At 39.9% G+C, this 27,838-nt stretch overlaps 1 protein-coding gene across 5 annotated transcripts in view; it reads right to left on the minus strand.

Moving 5' to 3' along the window:
* The window catches only part of JPH1 (junctophilin 1), an 82,569-nt gene extending 55,574 nt beyond the window's left edge, over positions 1-26,995 (minus strand). For all 5 annotated transcript variants that reach the window (XM_064706245.1, XM_064706244.1, XM_064706242.1 and 2 more), the window contains exons 1-2: positions 26,439-26,995; positions 19,382-20,138 (exon numbers count right to left, since the gene is read on the minus strand). In XM_064706245.1, coding sequence (XP_064562315.1) covers positions 19,382-20,138; positions 26,439-26,817 — 1,136 coding nt within the window. In that variant the 5' untranslated portion in view covers positions 26,818-26,995. The remainder of the gene's footprint in view (positions 1-19,381; positions 20,139-26,438) is intronic.
* Between the last annotated feature and the right edge of the window lie 843 nt (positions 26,996-27,838).

The following is a 27,838-nucleotide window of genomic DNA, read 5'->3' on the forward strand; positions in this document are numbered from 1 at the left end:
TGAAAGTGTCCTTACTTGCACTGCAGAAGTCTCTTATTTTGGAGGGGAGCTATTACACACATGGCAAACAGTCCATTACACTGTGCATCTCCTGTGAACCCTCCCAACGTGCTCTACTGGCAAACATCCCAATGAACTGCTCATTCTCCCAGGACCATTATCAGAGATGGACTCAGAGCACAGAATGACATCTCTGTTACACACATTGCATACAACAACGCTACTGATGTGTGAACTCACATTAGGGCATTTAAGCCAGCTTACTGAACTGAAGAAGATGGATGTCAGCTAAAATTGCAGGGTTTGGGTTTTTAAAACATTGCATTGGGCAAGAAGAAAAGACATTTTGAAAACAACCAACTTTGGAAGAGTGCTTGCTGGGCCAATAGGATTAACAAGCTCCTGATTAGGAAATGGCACATTGTATTTTTGTGACACTAAGTGGTGTGCAAGAAACTAATACTTCAAGCACATATCCTGCTAGAGAGTACAAGAGGTAAACATTCTCCACATGGCAGAATTGCAAGTCTCTTTGTTCTGACTGAAAAGTAAATCTTGAAGGAAAGAAACCTGATTCTTCATTCCAAGCTTATGGAAGAGACAGCAGGAAGAACAAATCAGAACAAAAAGCCTCACTGTCTTTCTTTTCAGATTTACTGTTATGCTTTCCCAGGACTGTTACCAGAAAACTCTTTCCTAAACTGTTAAGGGAATTTTAGTCTTTCTCCGATCATTTTGCATACAGTATGTCAAACGCCTGAACAGAATGTGAAGTTCCCACAAAACAAACCTGGAACCTTCAGAATGCTCTCAAGGTCATGCCAAGCACTCTCCATTCCTCAGCAAGCTTCCTGTACAGAGGAGGACAAGGGGGGGAGGGTGAATACTGATGATGCTGTTCTCAAAACGGGAAAACAGTAATGGAGGAATATGGAAGAACAAATAAGCAAGATACTGAACTGTCAAAGTAGAGTACTGGGTGGCAGAGAGTACATACAAATATATGGTAAAAAAGTAGAAGTTCACTGGATCTGATTTTATATGCAGAAGTTTATAAATCCTGTTTTCCATTTACAGTAACACCAGAGTAACTAATTTATCAAGACTACTTTTACCTGAATGTGCAAAAAGCAATTTGGGCACACATTTGATAGGCAGGTGTAAAGGGATTAATGCGAAAAGACTCAAATCAGTGACAAAAATAAAGATGCCAGCCAGTCCATCCATCCATCCATCCATCCATCCATCCATCCATCCATCCATCCATCCATCCATCCATCCCTTTCTGCCTTTTTGCTTGTCTTGAGAAGACAGTCAGTAGGAGCACAAGAAAGTGTACTATAGAGAAATGAAGTGGGTTTTTCACTATTGTCTTCAATTCAAGCTTGATAAAAAAGGTATCGATCACCTTTTTAACAGAACCTTTTGCCAGAAATTCAACAGCCTTGGCCTTCCAGTTTAATTACTTGAATTTGCAAGAAAAGGAGGAATTCTCAAATCACCGACCTGTCTTTATAGTACAGAATAAGATATTAATGTCTGATATTTTTCAGAAATCCTTTAGAAAAATGCCACACGGGCAAAAACATTTACACCCCCCCAGTATCAAAAGCACATTTGCAGGTCACCAGTTTGATTGTTTTGGGACACTCTGTAGCAGGAAAGGTGCTAACAAATCTTAAAATGCATTTATGGGCCTAGTAATTTTATGGATAAAACTGTCAGATCCCAAACTCTTGCACGACACAGGGACAAAGTCTGAGAACCAAGCTGAGCATAACAGAAAAAATGATACTGAAACAGTGTTAAGGGTTACTCTGGATGTTTTTAAAAGCACCTACGAACATTCAAGGTGCAATACTATTCCCAGAAAGATCTGGGAGCTTAGACACTCATTTGAGCAATATCAGACCCTCTGAGTGAAGAAGGCACCATCAGTCAGGACTTGCTTTCATGAAGTTATGGACAATTTATACAAGCATTGCTTAGTGCACAGTAGTACCATAGTGGCACAAAAATGCATGAAGTTTCCTGAAATTTTTATTTATATTATCAAACAATATTCACAATACTCTACACTACCTGATGGGAGAAGAAGCAGAAGGCACAGTGTACTTCTCTAAAGTTTGAAAGCTGACAACTTCACATACTCTTTTATATAAATAAAAAAAAAATTGGCTTCCTAAGGGTTTCAGCTCACTTGTATTACTTTGAGCATACACTAACTAAAAAGAAAAGGTGGAGGGCTGTTTTGAGCACTATCAGCAGCCAAGCAGATGATAAATGTACATCTGTGTGCCATGTAGAGAGACGATGATAGCACAGAAAAGATGGGCTACTGTATCAGCTGTTAGTGGACTGTATTCCTGTCAAACGCTGATAAGCTCTACTCATGCATTGCCTTATTTAGTCAGACTTCTCTGCTGACACACCAATGCACAGTAACAAGTGCATATGATGATTCCAACACAGACTTCAGCTCCCTCATTCACTCAGAGCATAACAAATATTAAATGGCTTTGTGTCCTTTTCTAAGGCCAAATGAAAAAGTCTTATTTTCTCATTTCAGAATACACTGTCCGTAACAAAACTGCATTTTTTGTAGTACTTAATGGGGAACACGATGTAGACTGAAATAGAATGGCCAGAAAAAATTGCAGACTTTCTCATAATGGAGACATTTACTCTGTATTTTGAAGACTAAGAAATTTACTGGAACATATGTGAAGTTTCATGAGCCCATCATTTGGGAATTACTATTTTAAGAATGAGCATAGGCTAAAATAGGCTTAGGGCTCTAGAAGTAATTCAACCTGAAAATAAAAAAACATTATGAACGTTTTATTTACATATATACCTGTATACTACTACTGTGATAGGATAACTCTTTTCCCAAGTAACTTCAGTTACTTTTATTCTAAATGACATGACACATATGAGGAGAAAACATTTTTATTAATATTAAAAGCCAACATCTGTTACTTTCAGAACCATTTCAGTGGCCTCACACTCGCAGAACTATTAGATTAGTCCTGTTTTACTGAAACAATTTAATAATAGGCTGCTGTACTACAGTGTCATTTCAGGATATCATCACTGCTCCAATTAATAGTACCATTAACTCATCCATTAACTCATCTATTACAAATATATTTACAACATAACTGCTACTATAGAGGTAAATTAGCAGAGCACATACTGCTGAAGTGTGCATCCCTGTAGTTTTGTCATCATGTTTCACTTACTTGCTAAGTTGTAAAATCAAGTAATCTGCGATAGGTCTTTTAAGTCATTAGCGTGAATTAACAAGATTCTGCTGTATATTATCTCACTGCTACTGCCAAAAGGTCAGCTCTTGAATACAGGAGGCCCCCTCAATGTCACATATATTCCTTTAGAACAATATTAATATATTCTATTAAAACTCACTCTACATTGTGTAGTGCCATTAATTATGTTAGCTAAAACACTCAGTTAATATCCTGCTTTTCTTTAGGGAAGGAAATATGGCTTTCAATGCTGCAGATGAACACCAGTCTTCATCAGATTTTATCTTTAGAGCAGGTCATCTACGCTGGCTGCACTTTTCTTGGTACACACACAGAGCTGGTGCACAACCTTGACATACAACAAAAACCTGTGCTTATACACTCACCACATCCTTCTGGCTCTCTTTCATACAAACTAAAAGAGCACTTGCTCCCAGGTCAGGTATTTCTAACATGGCACCCCACTGTAACTAACTCTTGCTGAAAGGTCACACTAAAGTTTATGTCATGCTTGGAAAGCAAACCCACATAACCAAGTTCCGTGGTTCAGACCCATTGGATGAATGCCCTGCCTGTGGCCTGGGAGTACATGCACCTCACTAGGCCAAGTCACCACACCCAGGGCTGGCTTTTGACAGGACAAATACCCGGGGAGCAGCAGCACAGGTGGATCGCCAACTAAATTATTCTGGAAGTAATAGCAGCCCACTCCTGATCCTTATCCTTCCCAGAGCTGCTGCCTCTACCACAGGGCTGTCTGGCTGCCTCTACCAGAATTCCACAGCACATTCCACACCCGCTTCTAAAGATCCTTTGGGGAAAAGCACAGCCGGGAGCCAGCTATCTGAATGGCTTCAACACCCTCTTCTCCTTGGAAGCCTCTGATGCACTGCACATGCAATAACCCACCTAGCTGTCCCTGCCACGAGGTAAATGGAACATGCATCTAGCCAGGGAAGTTTGGCACCAGTGACTGCCTAGGTGATCTTCCAGAACGGGGGTGAGCGAGTAAAGCTAAGGAAAACAAATCATGATTAAAACTCACTCATATAAGAAATGCCTTTACCTGGTTAGCTAGTACACTGAGGATATTTCAACACAGAAGAAGCTATACTACAAAAAGAATAAAGAAGCAGTAACCTCTATAATCAGCTACTGCAAACCATGTAATCTGTTAGCAGTATTTCTTACATGTATGTAAATGCAGAAATCAGATTCACTAGTAGAGCAATAAAGCACAAACCAGTTACTTTTCAGAGCAAACCCTCACCTGATTTCCAGAAATACGGATTTCCTCAGCAAGTGAGCTGACATGTCTTTCTAGAATAAATTCTGTCAGCCCTATTCACATTGGGCTGTACCACACTCAAATCTCAGGTTTTGATGACAGTATGCAGAACAGTGCAGCATTCAGCATGAGTAACAGCAGATATAATGTGTGTGACATATGGATTCATTACAGAAGCTTCATTATTTGCAAAGGGTAAAGACTAAACTAAAAATCTCAGAAGGTGCCATTAGTTCCTCTGGAATTCATAAAATAATTGAATTTTAGTTTTCCTGGAAATTAGGAGAAGTGGACAGCACACTGAGAATCTAAAAGTTTCCTTCAGTGGTAACTGAACTGTCTCTGTATTTGATTATTCCTTCCTGATCCATCTGGGAACTTCCACTATCTTGACTTTGGCCTTGCAACTGCCTGTGACTCCCACAAAACATGCAGCTCACAAAGAGCACTGTTCCATCAGTGATACCCTGCTATCACTGGAACCAGTGGGAGTTCTGCTGTTGATGTCAGCAGGGTCAACATTTTCTATTTCACCAGCAGCCTATGTAAAGGATAAATTAAAAGCACGATCAGCTTGCACTTTTATCCTCCAAAGCAACAGGAGTAAGTAAAGTCCAAAGCAAATGGACTACAAGCCATTTGTCTGCTCTTTGATTAGAAAGGGATGTTTTCTCTGCTCCTAAAGAAAGTAACATTGAAGGAATTATTTCAGTAGTAAGGTAAATGTTTTCAAGTCTTGACCAATTTTCTCCCTTTATCTACTGAGCAGCAAGCCACATGCTCCTTTGCAGCCTCTTCATTTCAGAATTTGCCAAGTAACAGCTATGAGGGGTTGCTGATCAGAGCGTGAAATGTCACCTCATTCCTTCAGAGTGACAGGTGCAATAAAAACCAAACACTTTACATTGCTACTATAGTCTCACTAAAAATTTATTTCATAACTACCCTCTAGGATTAATAAAGCGCACTTTAAAGCATCCCTCAGGGTCATGGAAGGGTAGGCTTTTTCTAATTATAATATGAAAGCATTTGCCTATTTTCCTATTAAAATCCCACAATATTATTGTCCTTCTGGTTGTCTACTTCAAATCAATTTAATAAGAAAATTATTTCCTCATATTAATGTTATGAATACACTCCTATGTATTCAAGGATCCCCCCTGCTAAAACTCTCCTGCTTTCACTCTGAATAATCTGAATAATGCCAATCTTTCCTTGTTCTTGCTACTGAAGAATGTAAGGCTTCCACTGTAATATGCTCACACTTGAAGTCCCTGCTTTATTCATTATATTCAACATAATGCTTTTATCTATGTTTGGGGGCTTTTGTTGTAAAATCTGTGCCTATTTTTTTGACATAAATATTAAGCTATATTTTAGCAGCAGAAAGACAGAAGAGACCAAAAAAAATGCTTCCATACTATTCTCTCTAGTGGCTAGAAGCAACTGCATACATCACAACATCCATGGGTCGTGGCTAATTACTTCCTTTTGAGAACAAACTACACACTTGAAGACTAGAAATCTGTAATTAATTTCCTGCTAAGTCATGGGTAAAAGTGGGAGAAAAAAATCCCAAACAAACATGTTTATTGTTGCCAGCAGAATGCTTATAAAGACAGTATTACTGAAGTGAAAAAGAACAACAGCATTCCAAAGAACCTCTACAGGAATTCATCTTTTCATTGCTCCTCTTACTATTAGTGAATACAGTTCCCTAATAATTGCATGATCACAAGCAGACTAAGTTCCACCATTTCACTGATTTAAAACATAGATGATAAAAAGGCCCAGAGTCTATGCAACTTAAAAGATGAGATGGAACATGTGGAGACAAATATTCCAGCCTGAATGGAGTAAAAATATATTGAAGTGCAATATTAAGTTGTTCCATCAGAAACAACTGGTACCATCTTCAGATCTCTATTCATACTCTGCAAGAAAAATTTCTGCAGCTATGAAGTCATTCAGAGAAGGATCTGAAAAAGCCATACATTTCTCCCACTCAGTTGTAAAGAACATCATGGGTGAGAGCACAAAAAACCAGGTCATGAGAAGTCTGAGCCCATTGTGCAGGTACCCTTCCAGAAGCAGCACAAGAACAGCACCAGCTTTAAGATGATGCTGTACACTGCAATAACTGCAGCTTTTGGCCCTGAACAAAGGCCCAGTAATGTGCCTCTGTCTATAGAAACTGTTTCTGAGCAACACTGAACAAGTTAATGGGATATATCAGAGTACTTCAAAAAGAGGTGCCCAATTACCTTTCAGGATGTTCTCATGCCCTTTAGCCAGCTGATTATACGTGGAGTCTTTCCCCTTAGATGCAAAGCGATTGCTCTGATGGCATCATTTCCTTTTTTCATGCATTCAAGTTTTTTTTCTTTTCAATTAAAGCTACACAATAGAAAAACAAACAGCAGGAAAGGATGTAACAGCAGACTAAGGTGACACTTGGTTGACCTTAGGATACAAGGGGACTTGTCTTGTCACATTCACAAGGAACAAAACCTTTCAGCCCTTTAGTAGGGAACCTGACCACAGGCAACAGCTCCACTGCAATACAACATGATCTTCTGGACACAGAGAAATAAAACACTGTCGTCAAACAAAGCAATCTCATCACAAACATTGATGATGAGCATTTCAATCAGTTATTTACATGTTTAAATTGAGTCTCCTTTTTCTTCACTCACTGCTGCAAACTGAGTTACAGCATCAACTTACTACTAGTCCTACTTTTACAGGCAAATACTGTAATAGCAAACTAAAAGATAAATCACTTTAGATCTTCACAGTAAATTTAGAGAAAAATACTGGAAATATTGCAAACATTTAATTCATATAAGGAAGATTAATAATTTCAGACTTGTTCTGTCCTTACAGAGGTCGCTGAGATAGATTAGTCCTGGAAAACCCTTTATTACACATGATACAGCAAGTGCAGAAAAATGTGACATTCAGTTTTAAACCAGGTCATGGTGATCAAACCTTCTCTCGCATACATAAAGAACTTTCTAGAAAAGCTATTCATCCTATTTCAGAGTACCATGGCCCTAAGCAGGGCATCTGATCTAAATTACTATTCATTTAAAAATACCCCTCTGCCAAAACAAGCAACAGACCCAAAGCAAATATCAGACATACCACCCTAGAGTGATCAAAAAATAGAAGAAATATATGATATAAAAGTAGCATCATTGTCAAATTTTGAAGTGAGCAGAGTTATCAAAAGCTTTCAGTAAACCCTACTTTTTGAATAAAGAATGATGTATTAAAAAAGATATATTTGATATTCTGAAAGACGATTTGATGTTAATCAAAAACTTTTTTCACTCGATGTAGATTGTAAAATGTAGATTTCTAAACTGTACCACAGCATGAGACCAGCAGACAACAGAAATCGGATGGTTATATAATTTGGTGGTTAAGCAAAGATATTTTTAGTGCTTTGCTAATCCATCTAATGCATTTCTTTCCAAGAGAAGAAAATGCATTACACTGATAGCAATAACAGGGTCAAAACATGAGGATATTGACAAGTAATTTACATCTTTGAGAAAATAAAAAATTATCTCAAATTATTTTTAACAGCATCCATTCCTAAGGAAGGATTGGGAATGGGTGACACTTGCACATAAGTAATTAAAGAGAAAACCAAAACAAAGAAGGGCAACTTTCATAGAAAAACTTCAAATAGGAATCTTATAATGGAAAACCAGCTGGTGATATCTCAAGAGAATAAAATAAATAGAAAATTAAGTGTGAAGGCAATTTCTGGGTGGCACATAGTTTATGCTGTCTGGGAAACCTGAAGAAACTTGTCTTTTCTGGAAGAGAATTTTTTCAAAAACAACAGAAAAGAAAACATTTCTCCTTACATTCTATTTCATATTAATCTTGAGAGGAACAAAGCATATTTAATCTGAAAATATGGGAATAGGACCATCAAAGGACAACAAAAGTATTTTTATAAACAGCAAATATTCTTGAAAAAAGATGAGTTAAACCACTCCTTAGTGTAACAAACTACAGCAGACTTAACGTTAAAAGGTCTCAATCTACATTAAAGTTTCATTTATTAAGAGATGGACGCGTTGAAGTTGTGCACAAAATGTTTCCTCAGCGGACTTGCACCTCAGCAGGCTCAATTTCTGCCTCCCTTGAAACTGCTACTTGCAAAATGAGACAACTCAGCGTCAAAGAACAGAGAAGAAGATGTAAAGGTGCGAATTAGTTTCACTAATAAAAAGACAATAAATGGTTTCAGAGTCAGAGAGATAGGAAATGGTTTTAAGTTTAACAGTGAGCATATAAAAGCAGAAAATCCAAGAGGAAACTATCACCCTAATTCTTCAAAGTGAATTTCTTCTGCAAAACCAGAACTGTTTTCTTGAATGGATTAAGCAGTGCTAGGTTATACATCTGCCCAAAACCACATCTTCATGCAACAGCAAATTCCAGGGAAATTAGTCATATTTTTCAAAAAAAGTATCTTTTTAAGTATCACATTAGATACACTAAAAGAACAACAGTGTTTCTTAAATTTTCAGGGGCCTTGAACAAGCAGGCAGGGCTTCTGAAGATAGCTTAAGCTGAGTTTTCTCAGACTGACCTATGAAGACCCAGTCAGTATGTTCTTTGAACCATCAACCAAAAATGCCTTCACTGTTACAAAGAGCCGATTAAATATGTTGTGAAATAGCAAATAAATGGGAGAACTTTCGTTAAGAGGAAATGAGCTCATGTATTTCACAGACCCAAGCCTTGTGCAACCCCTACTCAAATACCAGGGCACAATTCAACATTTCTGAGGACTTTCAATGTCCAAAATGTAATAGTATTCTATACTGAAAGGATTCCAGTTTGGCTTCATCCTTGTGAGAAACAGCAAAAATCTAGGTGTGCAGACAAGTGTGTCTGTCTGTACTGTATGCAGACCTTCCTGAACGAGACAGCAGCTCCTTCACACGGCTCACTCCCCATGGAGGTCTGCAGCCAAAGCTCCTCATGTTATGCAGCACGTCGCCTCTCAGCAGGTAACTCACAACTTAACTGCTGTTCAGACTTCACCATCACTTTCATAATGATCTAACCACACGTGGAAGGAGCAAGTGAATTCAAATCAAGTATCTGTTACATTACAAAGACGGAGCTAACGAGTGAACTGTTAAAAGCCATTCAAATCATATCCCAATCAACTAAAATTTGAAGAAAACATCAAATAAGATTTAGCCCAAACTCCTTGGTAAATTTATTCAGAACTACAATTTTGACTAATTGATCTCTGCATTTATTGTTCATCAACTCAGCAAAGCTAAAAGCTAAATGCTATGTACTTTAATCCTTCTGCTAAAAAAGGTTCACCCTCAGAGCTCCATCAATAATTTTTTCATCAGAAATGCTTCATATTTGTGCATGTCACAGTCAAAGACATTAAGGTGAAAATGTTTAGTGCCTTTTCCTGATAACAAGTGGTTGTATAAAGATCAATTATGAGCAAATACTATAACTACATCTCTTGCAGGTGGTCTAAATTTTAAGCATACAAACTATACACTAATTTTTATCTGTCCCATTTCTGTCTTAAAATCAATTTCTGGAACAGGTATAAACTCTGAATTAGGAAATAAAACGGCACTCTTTACCGATATGGCCTATCCTATCAAACAGTGCTCGGGAGTGTAATATATCATTATAATTTTTTTCTCATATTTCATTATCCACTGAGAATATAAAACAATATTTATACCCATACATTGCACCTTTAAGAAACTGGGAATGCTGGGCAACAAGATGAGTTAAGATGAGTTAAGTTTTGCACAAGGAATCTAGTCACAACTGGAATAAAGAGAAAGCCTCTTCACCAGAAAGCACTAATACTTCAACAGATCTGCAGAAATCAAACATTTCTGAATATCACAGTAAGTCACCAACTTAGCTATTCTGTTGATTTTTATGGTGATGCCATTCCAACCTTTATTGCCAATCTGTGATTTCCAAAACTGAACTCCTCTGAAGCACAAAATGATGTTGTGAATGGTAATACATTTAGAAACATTTAAAACATGAAAAAACAAAGATCATCAACTCCAAAGGTTAATCCACCACTTCCAAGTCCACCACTAAACCAAGTCCCTAAGTACCACATCTACACGTCTTTTAGGCACCTTTAGGGATGATTCCTTTATTTTTCCTGAAATACATTTTGTATCTTAGCACTTGGCACTATATTATTTGTTTTTAGGATATTCCTAAGATGCTTATACAACTGACATCACAAATTCCTGCAAGTGAAGGAGGTTAAAAAGTGAACTTGGGCAGAACACACGCACACATGCGTGCACACACACAGCCAGATCCTAGGAAGTTACTTCAGTTTAGTGGTCATCCAGATTTCTTGGTCCCCTTTCTTTTCCCTTTGGAAATTAAGTTTTTAACCAGCAACAGGTATGAAATCCTGGCTCCGGATAAGAACACACTAGGGCTGTGATGCACGCTTGTATCTACCCACAGGCCACCTCAACAGTGACAATCTTTTGGGTCTTGCCTGTTTCCACCTTTGGATTTTGAGTTCTTTTGCAGAACAAGAGTGTCATGATCCAATTCCTTTATTTATAAAGTAGTCTGAAAGTTCAGAGAAAAAATATGTTTGAAATTATTCACCCCAAAGCCAGAAAGGAAAGCTAAAGCAGCAGCAAAATGACCTCTGCCTCTTTTTATATATGCCAGTAACACCTGAGGCAAACATGAAGTGGAGGCGCTGCATTATAGCAATAAGGCAACTAAACAAGCCTTACCCACCTGATTCAGTGTGGTAAGAGAAAAGAGATGTAGATACCTGTCTTCTAAACCTCCTAGAACAAAAGAGCTGAAAATTCACATTTAACTGATTTCATTTTAGTCAGATACTAGAAGGAAATTTCTGACTTTTAAATGCAAAACAGTAATACCATAATTTCTCATCAACCCCTACTTTTAACGCAGTAAACCTAAAGTGTAGCATTTCTCACCAGAAAGTCTGGAAATAAAGATTAAAAAAAACAAGAGAAAGAAGAAGTGCTTAAGTGAACAAAAACTTAATTCAGAAACAGAACATACTGGGACAGACTAAATAACTGGTTCTCCCAACTGCAGTTTAGTGCTGGACACCCACAGGGCTCAGGGCTGAGAACTCATGTTATTCTTAAATGCCAAGGAAAAGCCTGAACAGCCAAGTGACTGAATTTGTGAATGGCACCATCAGAGAAGTCTGAGGCACAACTGCAACGAAGGGATGCACAAAACTCACTGATCACTCTTAATGGTGAATGAAGTTCAATTTAAGTGTAAGAGTGATGTGCAAAGCAGAACCACCCTAACTTTATTTATGAGTGGCTTTAAGGTGACCTTGGGAATGAGCTCTTGGGAGACTGCTACTGCTATTCAGCAGATCTGGGAATAGTAAATCTTGAGAGGACAACAGGAATAATCAATAGGTTGTTTCAGATGTTAAATGCTGACATGGGTTTGAGGGAGGCAAACTTTAGTGGAGAAATTTATTCCTGGACCCTAGCCACAAAGAGATCGTGCCTCTACCTCCACAGACAATGAGAGCAAAAAACTGCAGAAGAACAAACAAAGCAGAAAAACAAAGTGCAAATTTAGGAGTAGTGAAAGAAGAAGATCATAGTGAGATAGGCAAAAGAATGCAGGTCAGTATACACAAGCATGTACTGAAATCTGTTACATACATAAAGCAGAAAAATGTATTAATCACCAGAAACATGAAGAAAAGTCATAATATGAATCACTGATCCATTAGTATTCAAACAAACAGTACCACTCATTGAACTACACCAATTTTGAGAAAATGAATCAATTGTTATTAGGAAAATATAGAATTAGATCAATGAATGAATCCTTTAAATGAGTATTTTTCTGCCGTAGTTGTTCAGTGAGAAACATGCTGCTCTACAGAATACTGTTCAACAATGTTACAGTTAGATGATAGCAAGTTTTCTTATCTCTTTGAAGAAATAAGCTGGGAATGTTCTATATGAGTTGACTTAACCTTTGAGCAAAACATCAAAGAAATAACTCAAGCTCCAACTAGTACCACTAAATGTATGTATGCAGTTGTACTAGATATAGTGGAAATACAAAATATCTTTTTGGTTCTGAGAGTATTTTTATAGCAATAAATAACATAAATCTAATGACTTAACTCCACAGTTCACACATGACTAACCAATACAAACGATCCAGATTTTGTTATTTAAATTCATATTTATTTCCATCACAGAAACTCTCCTACAAGTCAGTAAAGACAGATGCTATTTGCAGCTTAGCTTTTGAGCAATTGTTGTAATACAGATCAAAACTGATATGCTATATAAAAAATAAGGGGAGAATCTGCCTAACAACTCATCTTCTGTGACTACCAAAAAATACTAGTCTCTTTGTCTATCCCAGTACCATTAAAAAAAAAGCCTTAATGTTGTCACGTACATCTGCTGGGCTACTACTGCAAAAATCATCTCTGCTTCTCAATTAAGTGTTCTGGAAATTGGGGGAAAACCCCCTTATCACATGAAAAAAGAATATATTTCAAGAATGTTTGTACAACAGAAAAAGGCTTTCTTAGAAGGTTATTTTGAAAGCAGTGGTGCAGCATTGTTTCATTTATGTTCTGAAAGAACTGAATATTTCCAATCTTATACTAGCAATCTCCTGATTTTAAACATTTTAGAAAAGCAACTCTCAAGTAACAATTCTGTGTGTAATACAAACACAAGGTAAGACTGGATATGCACCAGAACTTCTTTAAAAAAACTTAAATCCCTAGTAAGCTTATGGCTGTAGGTAGGTATATTTGGATATAGGTAATGTGATAAAAAAATGAATACTAGATAAAATTAAATACTAAATGCTTCTAAAATTTCAAGCTGAGATATGGTACAGGACTAATTTCGCATATTTTCAGCCACATAATCTTGGTGCATTAAATACTAAGAAAGTAAAAAGAAATCTGTGTAATGATGTTTATACAATTTGTGTATTTTAAACAGCTGTATTATTCATTCCCCAGCAAATAACTGAGGAACAGTCCAAGATTATATTCTTTTACCAATGAGTTGTTTGTGAAATCTGAGGGAATATGTGCCCCAATGAAGTTAGTGGTGTAACTCCCACAGGATTCAAAGAACATATGGTTTTCTATAAAGAATGCAGATTTAACTTTAAAATTACTATCTATAGTAGTTCAAGACCTTTTTTAAGTTTTACCACAGCATTTCACTTGTTATCTTCAAACAAACTAAGTAGCAAAATGATTAAAAGTGATTTCATTTTGAACCTCAGGCAGCTTTTTGTACTGAAGCAAGCAGTCTTATATAAATACCTTTGGTATTTGCTGGATCCTATTCCTAAACACAATGTTCATATTTCAGCTATAATAAGTAAAGCATCTCCAAGGCGTGTGAGGCACCAGGCTTGCAAGTGTCCAGTTTAGTTTCTTGAGTAAAGTGAGAGTAGTAGAGTCAGCTAAATCCATCATGGAAAGCTGTGTGTGGCACAAATAATTCAATGCTGTTTGGAACGATGGGCAGCTGCCTTCTAGTGTGGACACAAACTGTGCTATCACATGCGTGTCATTTCAGCTCTCCCTAGAAATCACAGTTTGTTCAGGTCAAGCTGAGCACACTGGTCACACAAGGCAACGAACACAACAAAGGAACTGCCTAACAAACCACCTAGTACTGCTTCCTGAGACTTCCACACGCTCCATATCACCCCACCATGTAACACAGCATGGTGAAGCTCACTCTGAATCAAGGTTATGAAAAATGTAAGTGGGTTGTTAAGCAGCTGCTGTGCTGTGGACATGGATGTTCTGGGGTGAAGAGCTGAGCCAGAGGCGCTGCCCAGCAACTTGAAGGCAATGCTAAGTGTCCAAGCCCAGGCTGGAGCAGCACCAGGACTCAGGGAAACACTGGAGTTCTCTGACTCATCCCAGCACTGGACATCACACAAGTCACTCCTGGTTCCAGGCCACGATGACAGCAAGGGACAGCAGGGTCCCAAAGAAAGTCCATGTTGTGGAGGTGTGTTCACTCCCAAACAAAATAGTTATTCTGGGTCTCCACTACCAAGTCAATCCTGCTGCACCTTCCTCCTGCATCCACTTCTAACAACTCAAGACTCCTTGGAAGCCATGTAGAACAAAGCAGCCTGCTTGTGAGACAGGATCACAAACAGAGTTTCAGCAGCTTCTATTAAAAAATAAAAGCTGAAATTTAGCTCTAGCATCTGTGGACTTGGACACAAACATGTTAAAAATAAAATTGAGCTGTCTAAAAAAGCTGCTCTGAAAAAGAAATCACTGCAGAAGATGCCAGTTAATCCCCCTTCAGTGCTCCACTTAAAAAGAGCACTAGAGTGACTAGAGGCTTGCTAGTCACTGCTCTCTGAGCACAGACAGCTAATTAACAAGGAGGAACTGCTCCATATTATTAGTAGCAAGATATTGATTTTACTGTTATCTTGTTCTCTGGCCCAGTCTTTTGCCAGCTTCTTTTCATCTGTTGGGCACAGCCATTTTCCCAGACTGCAAGGTCTCCAGACAGCATAATTTGTTTGTGCAGTGCCTAACACAAAGGAACCATTATGCTTTACCAAATCTCAGGTGCTCCTGTAGTGACAGCCCATTACAATATTGCTTTTAAGGTGGACACAAGTTCTCATGGCATACTATGACAATACATACGCTTCACTTAAAACTCACTCAAAATTTAAAGTAATTAGAAGTATTTTGCTTTTGTGAAAAGGAAAAAAACAACAAGTTTTAATTCTTGAATCTGTTTTATGACCTGAAAGATCAATGAAATGTAAGGAAAGTATCAACAAGGAAATATTTTTTTCTTTTGATTTCTTTCTCTCTTTTCTTTCATACATGATCTTCTGGATCATATTTCTTATCCTTACTGTATTTTTATCATGTCCCTCTGTGTGCTTGCAAAGTTTGTTCTTCCTCAGAGAGTCGACACTTAGAGGAAAATATCTTTTAAGGGGAAAATTAGCTAGAAAATATTTAAAAGGAAAAAGGAAAAAGAAAAGGCCTGGCTCAGAACACTCAATTCTGAATGCAGAAAATTGACTTTTCTGAAATAATGTGAAATATGAAGTATGTAGTAAACAAACATCATTCCTTCTGCTTCCACTGCCTCACATTTACTTACAGGACTGATGTATTTTAAAATCACCCAGTGATACTCAGTATTATAAGTTTATGTTCAAACTCTGAAAATGAATTCCAGAAACAATACAGTTTTTTATTTTGTACATAAATATTGATGAAGGCAAAGTTAAGATAATACAGAATAATGAAAACTTAAGTAATTTTCTTACTAGGAAAGAAGTGCTCTAATGTAATTCCAGCTTATATTGAACTGCAGAGGGATATCTCCTTTGAGTGAGACACATGACAGTGATGAAAAGGAAGTTCAAAATCCCTACAGTGAGAATTACATGATATCCTCAAAATGAGTTTCCACTTGACTCTTGTTGAGTCAACAAATGAGGCTTTTTAATATCTTCCAAAAGGCTCTTCCAAACATACATCTTTGAGCATTTAAAGCACTTCACATGTATAGAGAAGAATCAAACATTTCTGGAAAGCAGCTTCTCCTCTCAGACAGGAGGACCCCAAATAAAGCACATAAACCTGACTGCTTTTAGTACAATGCATTAAAGATGAATTTGAATTAATTACTCCCCATAATAATGATATTTTTAAAAGGCACCCTAAAAGTTTTGAAAAGGGAAAGTAATGAGCATAATTTTGAAGTTTCTCAAATTCTGGGATTTTTATATTTATGCCAAAACATTTTTTCCTTAAATACAGCTGGTAAAACTAATACACAATCAAATCTACTAAGTTGCACTGTAATTTTAAAAGAATTTTTATTAATTGCTAATTTCTAATCTGTTTTGAATACACATCTATGTAGTAGAAGCTAGTAATTATTTTCCTGATACAGCAGCTTCTTATACATCACATAATGTTGCAATTTGCTATCTTTTGAGAAATGCTGTTGTAATTTTCAAAACACCTCAGTACAAATACCTCAAAAACCCAAAGGCTAAGTCAGGACAGCCAATGTAAATTCAGGCTCCGACAAGCACTACTTATCCCAACTTTTATATTTTTCTTTGTGTACAAAACTGCCACTTTAGACAAAGGAAGATTACACAGATTACTAGAGATGACTTTTAGACATAAAAAGACAATGAGAATATAAAGCAAAACAGTGGTTGGTCTCGTTGAAGACTATGTGGACATCTGTCACAGGTCAAACTACCAGCCAAGCCTGTCAGGACCAGCAGGGAGCTATGAAGAGGAGTATGGTCTGTTTCCATTTGGCTGAACAAACATTTTGGGAATATTCTTCCTGTAGGCAGGAAGAATAGCAACTCCAAGATGCACTGAAAAGGAAGGTATCTGGATGAGAGTAAGGATTTCTAGCTCTTTGGTTCGATGGTTTTGGGGGTGAGAAAAGGTCTATCTAGTGAGTTCTTTAACTAATGGAATGGAAATCTACAGCAAGTACACAGTGCTGGTGACATCTGTCCAGTCTGAAACACAGAAGGCCACTGTGCAGTGAGGTGATGCCATATGGGCAGAACCACCTTTGTACTTATTACACACTAGAGAAATTACAGAAGGCAGACTAGACTTTTGTGCAGTAGTAATTGTCAGGAAACAAACAGGACCATCATCCTCATATTATCTAGGAAGACATTGCAAGAATGCTGTGGTCCAAAGAATTATTATATTATCAATATATCAGTTTGGTAAAAAATTGGTCAAGACAGTTTGGTAAAGACAAGTTCTTTAGTACACCAGTGCTAATGGCCTTGCTCCTACTGGTACATACTCAAAACAACTCTTAAAATTTGCAAGATAGGAAAGGTCTTGCCGTTCTTACTAGGAGAGTCCAACATGCCCTCAGAAGTGAAGTTAATATTATCTTCATGCCTGATGTTGCCCAGCTTGGTGTCAGGTCTCTTGGCCTTTGAATCAGTGCCAGTACAGTTGTCAGTGGCTACTAAAAAGAGAGAACACCTGAATCTGCCATCTTGCTGTCTATCCTGGTAGTCATGGGAGTCTTCCAGAGAGATTTTTAGCCCAGAAACCAGAGGGAGAGACTCCTCCTGGTCACAGCTGCACTACAACTTCTACTGCACTTTCAAAAACATATTTTCAAGAAATCAACATTGTTTTGGTGAATTGTTCCAAAAGAAGCAATTTGAACTCTGTCCTCCACCTAAAAATCAAAGGGAAGGAAAAGCAAACAAAATACTTCAGAGACACTTCTTGAAGAGGAAGTGCATTCACTGTGCCTTGCAATGTAATGGTCTCAGACGACAGCTTTTTAATAGCTTTATACAGACTCAAAGGGGTGGCTCCCCCTTTCCATACATCCCACCTATTTTTTTTTTAAACTAGGGCTTACTATGTACTGACAGAACATAAATGGGATCCAGTACTTTCTCAAAGTTAGGTATTCCTGATCTGCCTTACTAATACAGTATGCTGTCATATAATGCCTTACATATATTTATAGAAGTAACCAAATATATGCTACCCTTTAGTTACTTACATGACCAGTTCTCAGAAAAATCCTTTAATGGTATGCTACATTCTTCATCTTAGTGTCTCAACTACTTCTTGCTATGAGCATTTTATATATTCAAGCTTTCCTACTGAAGCAGTTTTTTGTACTTCTTATGACTGTCAGGAAGAGGGTAGTCACTGGGGACACACTAGTGACCACACCAAATTAGGAATCAGTTGTTCAGCTCAAAGAGTAATGTGACATCCTCTTTTCAAAATAGCATGAAGATTTTCTTTCATGCACATTCTGGACTCTTTTTTTTAATTCAAAGCATATTTCAAGAAAAGCCTGCCTGAGGAAACAAACTAAAGCCATCAATAGAGAAATCGCCACAGAAACTTATTGGAAGGCAATAAAAATGAAATAGCTTTTTAAAGAGCTCTCAAACTTAACAATATAACCAATTAAAATTGTCCGCACTGATTTAATTTGTAACAATTTCATTTCAAGAAACTTTGCTTGGTTGTTGGTTAGCAGCCGAAAGTGAAAATGACGCTTTTCTCCACTACCAATACCCACACACTTCTTCCATCTCAAACATTTGGCAGAGGCACAGGGAGAAGCTGACTACCCCTATTTCAGGTGGTGGTTGTATGATCAGATGAGTTGAGGAGAAGCATGCTCCAAAATGGAAGAGTCCTCATAAAGAACTCTTTTGGCAGATATTGGCCTGGCAACCAATCATCAGCCTCTGAGCACAACATCCTCAACCATTATTCTTAGGCTGTTCCTACCAAGAGTTTCTCAGACAAAGAGATGCATCTTAAGATGCTTATTCTCAAATGGGCAACTTCAGTCAGTTTCAGATGCTACCAAAAAAACTGGCAATACAGTAAGTATAACAGGAGCATGGCTATGGCAAAATATTAAAACTTTACCTCATTTCCCCCAAATAATTCATTACATTCCTCACCAATTTTATTTTCCAAACGGGTTTAAAGGCACAATGCAGCAGCTCTTGAGAGAAAGCAGAAATATATCAAGAATGGAAATTTACTTTTACAGTATGCTATGGAACAAACACCAACTCTTTACTCAAACCAGTTGAAGCTCTAAGCTCCAAATGCATAATGCCACTAAAGTCAACAGAGCTAGACACATGAAACTGAGAGGTGAGCAAGTGCTCACTACCACAAAGGTTTACAACCTTTCAGTTGATAACTTACCTTGAGGTTGCAATTTCCACTTTGGTTCTTGCCATGGCAGCTGCTCGCTGTGCACCCTCTATTGCTCTATCCACCTTTTCTCTAGTTTTTGTGTTTCGTATTGGTATAAGTTGCTTTCTTATTCCACGGACCAAAATGTTATTTTTGTACTTTCCCTCTTCTTTGGTGCCATCTGGAAACATGGTACATCCATATCCATGCCTCCTGTTATTCAGCCACTCTCCTTCATATTTCATACCATTTGATCGCTCACTGATACCAAAACCGCTGCGCTTGTCGTTCTTCCATTCACCCATGTAGGCTTCTGTAGTGGTAGCATCAACGTGGTCTTCCAGAGGGCTATAATCACAGTCACCATCTCCAAAACTAATTGTAGAGTTGGCGTCACTAGAACTAATCCTGCTCATAGCAGCATCGCTCCTTACAGAGCTCCGTTTGCTAGATATCGATGACCTAGACTCCGATTTTCTAAGTTTTATACTACCCAGAAGGGATCCTCTTCTGAATAAGCCTCCTTTTTTCTTAATGCCCATGGCTTCTGGATCACTGTGAAAATTGAGCACAAATCCTCCTCTAGTTCCAGCCGGACTGTCCGAAGTGACGTCGTGCAGAACAGTGCCATTGCTCTGCTCACTTCGAAGCGACGCCAGAGATGTTCGGAGAGGTGAACGGATCACAGTGGCCATGCCATAGGGTACACTCTGACGTACACCGTATCCATGTCTCATCCCTCCTGTCCACTGCCCCTGGTAGGTACCTTTTAAAGTAATAAGAAGTTAAATTTAGGAAGCTGTAGAAGACCTAGCTCTCTCCATCCAATATGCTACAGGCAACACTACACTGTCAGCTCTGATTTTGGTAAGAAGGGATGCACACAACACAGACAGATAAAATACTTTTGTCACTTGCTTTTCTTATAAATTATTTTGAAGCAAATCCTTCACTTTCACAGCTGATTTATTTTAGTAATTAAGACACAGTAATTATAATCATAGCCAATTTTTTTAATGGACCTGTTCAGGGGAAAAAGTTGAGAGAAATTTCTACAGCAGGACTCCCTCAACATTTTTTTAAGGTGGACTGATAGGAAGGTGGCCAGCAGAAACAGAGACACATTATATGTAGTCAGCTGAGAAGGGAGAGAGCAGGACACTTACAGCTCTTGTGCCCAGCTGCCCACAGAAAGAGCAAGCAGGAGAAGTAACCATTCTGTTATTGTGGGTTTAAGGTGACTATAGACCTCTCCTTGTCAGGAGCTATTTGACAGATTGTCTGCAGATGGGCTTTTGGATCCACTGTCATAAACCTCCATTGTAAAATTAAATCTTTTAAATTTTCTGTGGGGATTTGAATGAAAGAGCAAAACCTTAGGACCCCTTTCTCTTTATGAACTCTTCATACCAACACTTCCTAGTATCCCCAGCACATAAATATGCGCTACATTCTGCCAAATGTTCTGACAGAGGGATCAAAAGCATGAATTCTGTAGCCCTTTTTTTTGCCTTTCTTTTGTTCTGCAGTATGTAAGAAAGGCAAGGCAGTAACACAGTACTGCACAACGTTCTAGCAAACATTTAATCATAACTACTCTTGTAAAAATTTTTAAATAGCAATGTAAGGAGGATAGATGGTACATGATATGAAAAGTCATGGATGGCCATGCAAAGTTGCACTGGAGCCAAACCCCACCTTTATCAGATTACTACAGCAATTTTTCTTCTTTTATTCTTGAAAGGCATTTTCATTTTGACACTTTCCATTGTCTGCTCTCTGAAGGCCATTTCTACCAGAGGCTCCAAAGGAAGGTTGCATGGATATCATAACTAGCAAGTAGAAGATAACTTTTTTTGTGATGCAATTTCACTCTAATTCCCATTAAACTACTTTAAGCTCCTCAAAATGAAGTTGCTCACTCACCTAGTGCTGGGTTTTTTGTTTTTTTTTTAAGCTACTTTGAATAGTTTTTCAGAGAATAAGTAATCTTTAATTATTTTTTAAAATTTTGATCTACTTCAATTGTAGCATCTACTGACTATTCAGAGAACTAAATATCACAAGACAAATTTAATGATTGATAAAATTTTTGTGAAAATATTTATGCAGTACCCGCAGTTAAAGATGTAGATCCAAGATTCATTTACTTTGAGATTCAATCTCTTCCATATACACATACTGGTTTGGTTGTGTACATGTCCACCATTTATCAAGTACTGCCTTACTCATTACCTCTTCTGCTAAAGTGTATTTCAGTGTTAACACACAATTAAATTTGCTAAGTCTGTTTTCACTATCATATAATACTAGATAGGTTCTAAAACGTAACTATTTCGTGTTGGTAGAAAATTCTACCAAGTGGAAGTTTTTTAACAGATGGCTGCTGACACAAACAAATAACTTTCTTAGTTTCTTTCTCATTCTCTGTATCCTGGATACCTACTACTGCACTGGTTGTAAGGGTGCTGAATCTAGGAACATGATTATTTTAAAAAACTCAGCATATGGGGAAGAACAAATAGAAACATGAGCACAATGCACTGGTATGGCATATTCTGTAAATACTGCAAATATACAGCCACAATATTTTTTTAATTGTTGTTTTATTAAACAGAAAATTCCTGGAAATACATTAATATTTTATGAGCACAAATTACTTCATTTTGTCCCTAATTATTCTGGGATCTGTAATGATATGCTGGAACTAAGAATCTGGCTACATACACTTATTACTACATATTATAACCCCTTTATTGTTCTGCATTAGTTAATTTAATTTTGAAATAATAAATCTAAGTCTAATTTTGATTATACCACAATATTACATTAGAGTAGCATCTCATAATAATGGCTCTCCATGCTGCTTGCAACATCAGATTCAACCATAATCTACTATTTCAGTACAGAATTTTAGAGAAGAATAAAAGGTCAGTCTCTTTTTCTTACTCATATTATAATTAATAAACACGTGTTTAATGGAAAGCTTAAAAAATACTTAATTAAGGACATGTATTTTTTGCTACTCTAGAAGGAAGGAAAGTGTTTGCAGCTGCCCTTAAGGGCATTAAAAAAGAACAATTAATGTGCTGCTATCCACTAGTCCAATTTTCCTTTCTACTGGGGAAATAAAATCAATGCCAGCTTCTTCTAAAGAGAAAATAGTAAAAAAGAAAATGGAAGATTCGTACTCATTTCATCCTTAAAAAGTATGAGATATTTAGGCTGAATTTTATGCAGTGTAGCAGGTAACTCTTATAATTTCTGTCATTACAGATGTCTCAATGGAAACGCTTCTGATACTAATGCTAAAAAGCCAACTAATTTTCCTTGGTTTTTCAACTCACACTTTAAAGGAAAAGTATTTTAATGAAATATGGAGAGCAGTGTCCAGAATGTAGATACAAGAACCTTGTACAGTAATTTGACTGACTATATTAGACTTTAATTGCATCACCTTATTCAATAAATTTTAGAGATCTTTAAACAAGCAAGATATGTCAATACTGAAATATAACTAAATACAACAATTTATGATATAACACATGATGAAAAAGCTTTTCCCATATATGAAGATGAAAACATATCCAGTATTTACCTATCTCTCTAGATAGAGATAAACAGAAACGATATATCAACACACACACCACATTCTGTTTCACCTTATATGACAGTTGACTATTCAAAGCAGCTCCTCTAAAAATTATTGAAATTTTTATTAACACTGTAATTACCAACATAATTTAAAACTGTATTTGACCATAAAATAGTAACATTGTTTAACACTACTTTTTTCAAAAGCTGGGCTTGCTATCCTTTGTAACTGAAGAAACATTCAGCCACAACTGCTGACCATCCATCTGGTGTTTAATTGGTTCTCTTAGAAAGGTGTTCATATTTTAAGCCTGAGAGCTATCAGAAAGTGTATTTTTTTCCTCTTCTTTTTGTTGGCAAGTTGTTCTAAGATATAATTTCATAATCTGTTTCCTTAGTTACAGTGTGTCATCTCTTCTAAAACACCCTTGGTGCATCTTACAGCTGTAAATGCCATTGCCCACTTGCAGCTAAAATTTAAAACTATACTGCAAAAAAACCTGAGAGTTTAACTACTCTACTTGCTCTTATCCTTTACTCAGATATTCTGTGGTTTAAAAAAGTTGTTGCTACATTAAGGTTTTTGTATGGCTTTCTCCCTCAAATGTTAAATAAGCGTAGACCTAGAAAGAAGACCTCTCAGAAATCAATGAGCATATGTGACCTTTGCTTCAGGGTGCTTTTTCCCCTGATCTCCCTTTGTGGAATGACAACATGCAATTGGTTTTTGCTGTTGTTGGAACGACCATAAATAACCAATTTAGACATACTGAAGTTTCAAATAAGGCCACACTCACTCCTCCGGTAGGTTTGGCATCTTCACACAGACTAGGGAGTTTAAAGGAGGCACAAAAATCCAGATTGCTGCAGGGAACAGATAGATGGGCCACTTGCAAGCCCAATGTAATCACATGCAACGAATGAAGTATCATGATTTATAATTCACAGTGTTTTCCTCAGAGATTTGACTGAGTGACAATTGTAAGCATCTAAACACAGCATGACATGTATTACTCATGTCATGAAAAGTGTTGTGTGCAAAAACGGAGGAACACTGTCAATGCTTATTTTCCTTTTCCCTCCTTCAATAACATCTCATAATACCACCAATACACTTTAAAGCAATGTACTGGGGATATACTAAAAAAAAATAAAAACAACCAAAAAGCCAGCAGCAGAGAGATCTGCATTATAGTGAGTTTGAAAATAAACTGGCAGTTGGCACAGTCTAATGAGTTATTTCTCTACACTGGTATTCATGAAGAGAGAGCTTTCCTGCAACTGTTTTAAATTATGTTAAAGATACATGTGTAAATCTGGTTTCCTTATAAACCCATTTCAGATGTTGTTCTGGTGTGCAAATACATCTATTGTTCCCAGAGCATGAAAACAAAAGCACATCTGCAAACATCTATGACGTACTGCTCTGCTTCATTCATGAGTACTTTCATTAAAATCAATGGGACTTCACACCCTCTGTTCGTATGAGCTGCAACATGCAAAAGACTGGAGTCATGACAACAGATTTCAGCTAACAGTGTGAACTGGATCCTTCCTATGTTGTTCCAAGTCTAAATATTGCTAGAATTTATCTCCAATAACCAATACTATATTAAGATTTTTTTAAAAAGCCACAAGAAGCCTAAAGAAAAAAGGGTAGAAACAACTTCATTTTAAGAAAATATTTTCTAGAAGATTTAATGGAATGGCAATTTACTTTTCCAGAAGGCGAGGGAGGAAAAAAAGGAAAGCCACTGCTTGTATTTAGCCAATACAAATATAATAAAAATTTTAAAGTGCATTGTGCGATGAAAGAGAAATTGAAATTCTGATCTGTTCCATACTTTGATTTTGGCTGGGGTTTTTTAGGGGATTTTTTTGGGGCTTTTTTTTTTTAATTAATCCAAAAAACATAGCTGCCTTTGAATATCAGAACTGTCCATGACAGGAAGCAATTTTTGGACAGCTACAACTATCTCTAAACAAGGGGACAGAAAGATACAAAACCCACTGCATACTTCCTTGTCTGAAAGAACTGAATCTTAACCAACCTGCTACATTTTCTATTTTGGAAAAGAAAAAATAGAAGCCCAACTGCAAATATCTAATTTTCTACTTGATACAAAAATACTCATTCTCCCGAAAGTTTCACTAGAGATGATGTGACAAAATTCCTTGAAGAAACCAGCAAAAGCATCAGTTGAGACCTGATACATGGGTTAGTCCTTCAGTCACATCACGTGAACAGTACCTCTGATTTCGGTAAATTCTATTACCTGCCTGTTAACTGAACACGTTTCTGAATGCTGAAGCAACCAGCATTTCTGTCAAAAAATCCCAGCGACTGTCCAGTCCTAAAACTGAGACCCGTTTTCCTCCTGTTAGACCAAACCCACTCCCTTGCTCCTAGCTGAAGAGCAACTCTGCAGAAGTTGCAGGTGGCACTTCCAACGAGGCCAATGACATTACACCAGCAAAGGCTGAATTAAAGAGTATCAGGCTTATTTATCGTGAAGAGCATGAAGTGACAGAGGTACAAGAACTGTAAGTGAGCACTCCAGTGATCTCCAGCCCTCGTTAACCTCGCTGAACCCTGACTTGACCGCTCCCGACTCCAGCGGAGGGCGGATCGCCGTGGCCGCGCCGCACGCCCACCGCGGTGAGGCTCAGCCCTGGGACATTGCCTTTGTCGGGAGGAAAGGTGTGAGAGGCAGGTCTGTGTGAGTGCACTGTACACTCCTGCTTTGAGCAGGATGCTTGAAACTACCCCGTATTTTTGTAAAAACGGGAGTTAGTACATGAGGGTGGACCCAAGTTTCATTGATTTTACGCGAGCTGCGTGCCCACTCCATTAGCTCCAGCCTCCTGTTTACAAGCCGAGCGCATCGAGCGCACAACACCCGCACATCAGCGGGACACACGGGCTCTATTAGAACAAGTTCCTGCCGTTCCCGCACAAGCGCGGCGCGCAGGGGGCGAGGTACCAGGGTTCGCCCGCCTCGCTCGCTCCCCGAGCCAGGCGCGGCCACCCGGCCATCGCCACCTCGGGCACGGAGCCCGTGAGCCGCCTCGGCGGGGTGAAAAGAAAGCCGTCTGCAGGCGGCCGTAATGCGGATTTCTACCAGCTGGCCGGGAGAAAGCGCTGAGCCCGGACAGCTCAGCGCGCTCGGAGCGCAGCCGGGGCCAGGCGGCTCCTCACAGAGTGGGGCGGGGCAGCCGCCAGGCACCTGTGGCGCTCCCCGGCCGCCAGCGGGGCCTCGGGGGCGCCGAGCGAAGGGCGCCGGGAAAAGCGCACGGCCGCGGGCAGGGGCAGGAGAAGCGCCCCCGGCGTGAGGGCGGCGGTGAGAGCGCGGGGCTGGAAGGAGGGGCCCTTCCCGCGGCGCGCCCACGCAGGCGCGCACCCCCCACCCACCCCCACTGCCGCCCGCCCCCCGGCGCCGCCGCGCGCGGGGCGCCCCCCGCCGGCGCCCACCTCCGTCCCCGTAGGTCTCCACGCCGTATCCGTCCTGCAGCCCGTTGCTCCAGGTGCCCTCGTAGCGGGCCGGCGTGCTGAGGCTCTGCCGCACCCCGTAGCGCCCCTTGAAACCGTGAGACCACTCGCCGCGGTACATCCACCTGCCCTTCGTCTCCACGCCCAGCCCGTGGCGCTTGCCCTGCGCCCAGTAGCCCAGGTAGGTGTTGCCGCTGGGCCAGGTGTAGCCGCCCGCCACCTCGAAGCCGTGGGACCAGGAGCCGGCATACTCGCCCTGCCCCTTGGGCCCGGTGCAAATGCCGTGCCCGTGGGCTTTCCCGTCCTCCCAGCCGCCGCAGTAGGTGCCGCCATCGTCGAAGTCGAACCGGCCGCCCGTCATCCAGGGCAGCGGGGCGAGCGCGGCGCCGCCGCCGCCTCCTGCCCGCCTTCCGCTCCCTTCCCTGCTCCGCCTGCCTTGCCTTGCCTTCCCGCCCGCCGCCCGACCGACCGACAGCCCCGGCGTTCCCCGCGACTGCGAGCGCTCCGCCGGCCGGCCGCCCGCGCCCAGCCCAGCCGCAGCCCCGCGGCGGCGAGCGGCGCCCGCCCCCCGCTCCTCCCCGCCCGCCCCTCCGCTCCCGCCCGGGCCCGCCCCCGGTGTGGCCGCGCCGCTGCCGCGGGGCAGGTGCTCGCCGCTGGGGCTGTGTGCCGCGGGAGCAGCCGCCTTCGCCCGCTCGCTCCCGGGGGGTCTCCGTGTGCCTTCTGCTCCCGGGAAAAGCTGCCCCCGCTGGTCGGGGGCGCGCGCGGGCCGGGGCGGGGCGAGCCGGGAGCGCGCAGGCCGGGCCGGGCCGGGCCGGAGCCCCCGCGGTGCCCGGGGGGCGGGGGTGGCTCCGTGCCCTGCCCCGCCTCGGCGCTGCCCGCCCCTCGGGCTCCCGGGCAGGTTGCTGCTACACCTGCTGGCACCTGCAACAAGTAGGCAAAACCAGAGCGCTTCCGAGTGCTACTTGTGGTTCTGTGTTTAGGTTTTGGTTTTTTCTTTTTTATTTACTTGCCCTGAGCTTGAGGACTAGGTTTAAGCCGAAATTGTGCATGAAGAGCACAACTGAGTTGTGTTTTGTCCCTTTTCCAAATCATGTGTGGAGACCACCAAGTTCCACGGGTGGAGAAATACAGGGCAAAAAGAATGTGGGTGGTATCGGGGCTTTTCAGGGACAGCACGGCTGGGAACTTCATTAGGAGCCTCTCATTATGCCATCAGCTCCGCGGTCATCAGGCGACTGAAGAGCTCTAAATCCTGCCAAGTACTTCTTTGCCAGATATTTGATAATCAGATAAAAAATTGTAAGGGCAAACGACAGGAGAAACACATAAGCGTAGAAAGTGCAGAGAGAATAGCAGGGAAGGGATTGAAAGCTGCTGTCACG

The sequence above is a fragment of the Zonotrichia leucophrys genome, chromosome 2, assembly GCF_028769735.1.
Source record: "Zonotrichia leucophrys gambelii isolate GWCS_2022_RI chromosome 2, RI_Zleu_2.0, whole genome shotgun sequence".
In the NCBI taxonomy this organism is placed as follows: Eukaryota; Metazoa; Chordata; class Aves; order Passeriformes; family Passerellidae; genus Zonotrichia; species Zonotrichia leucophrys.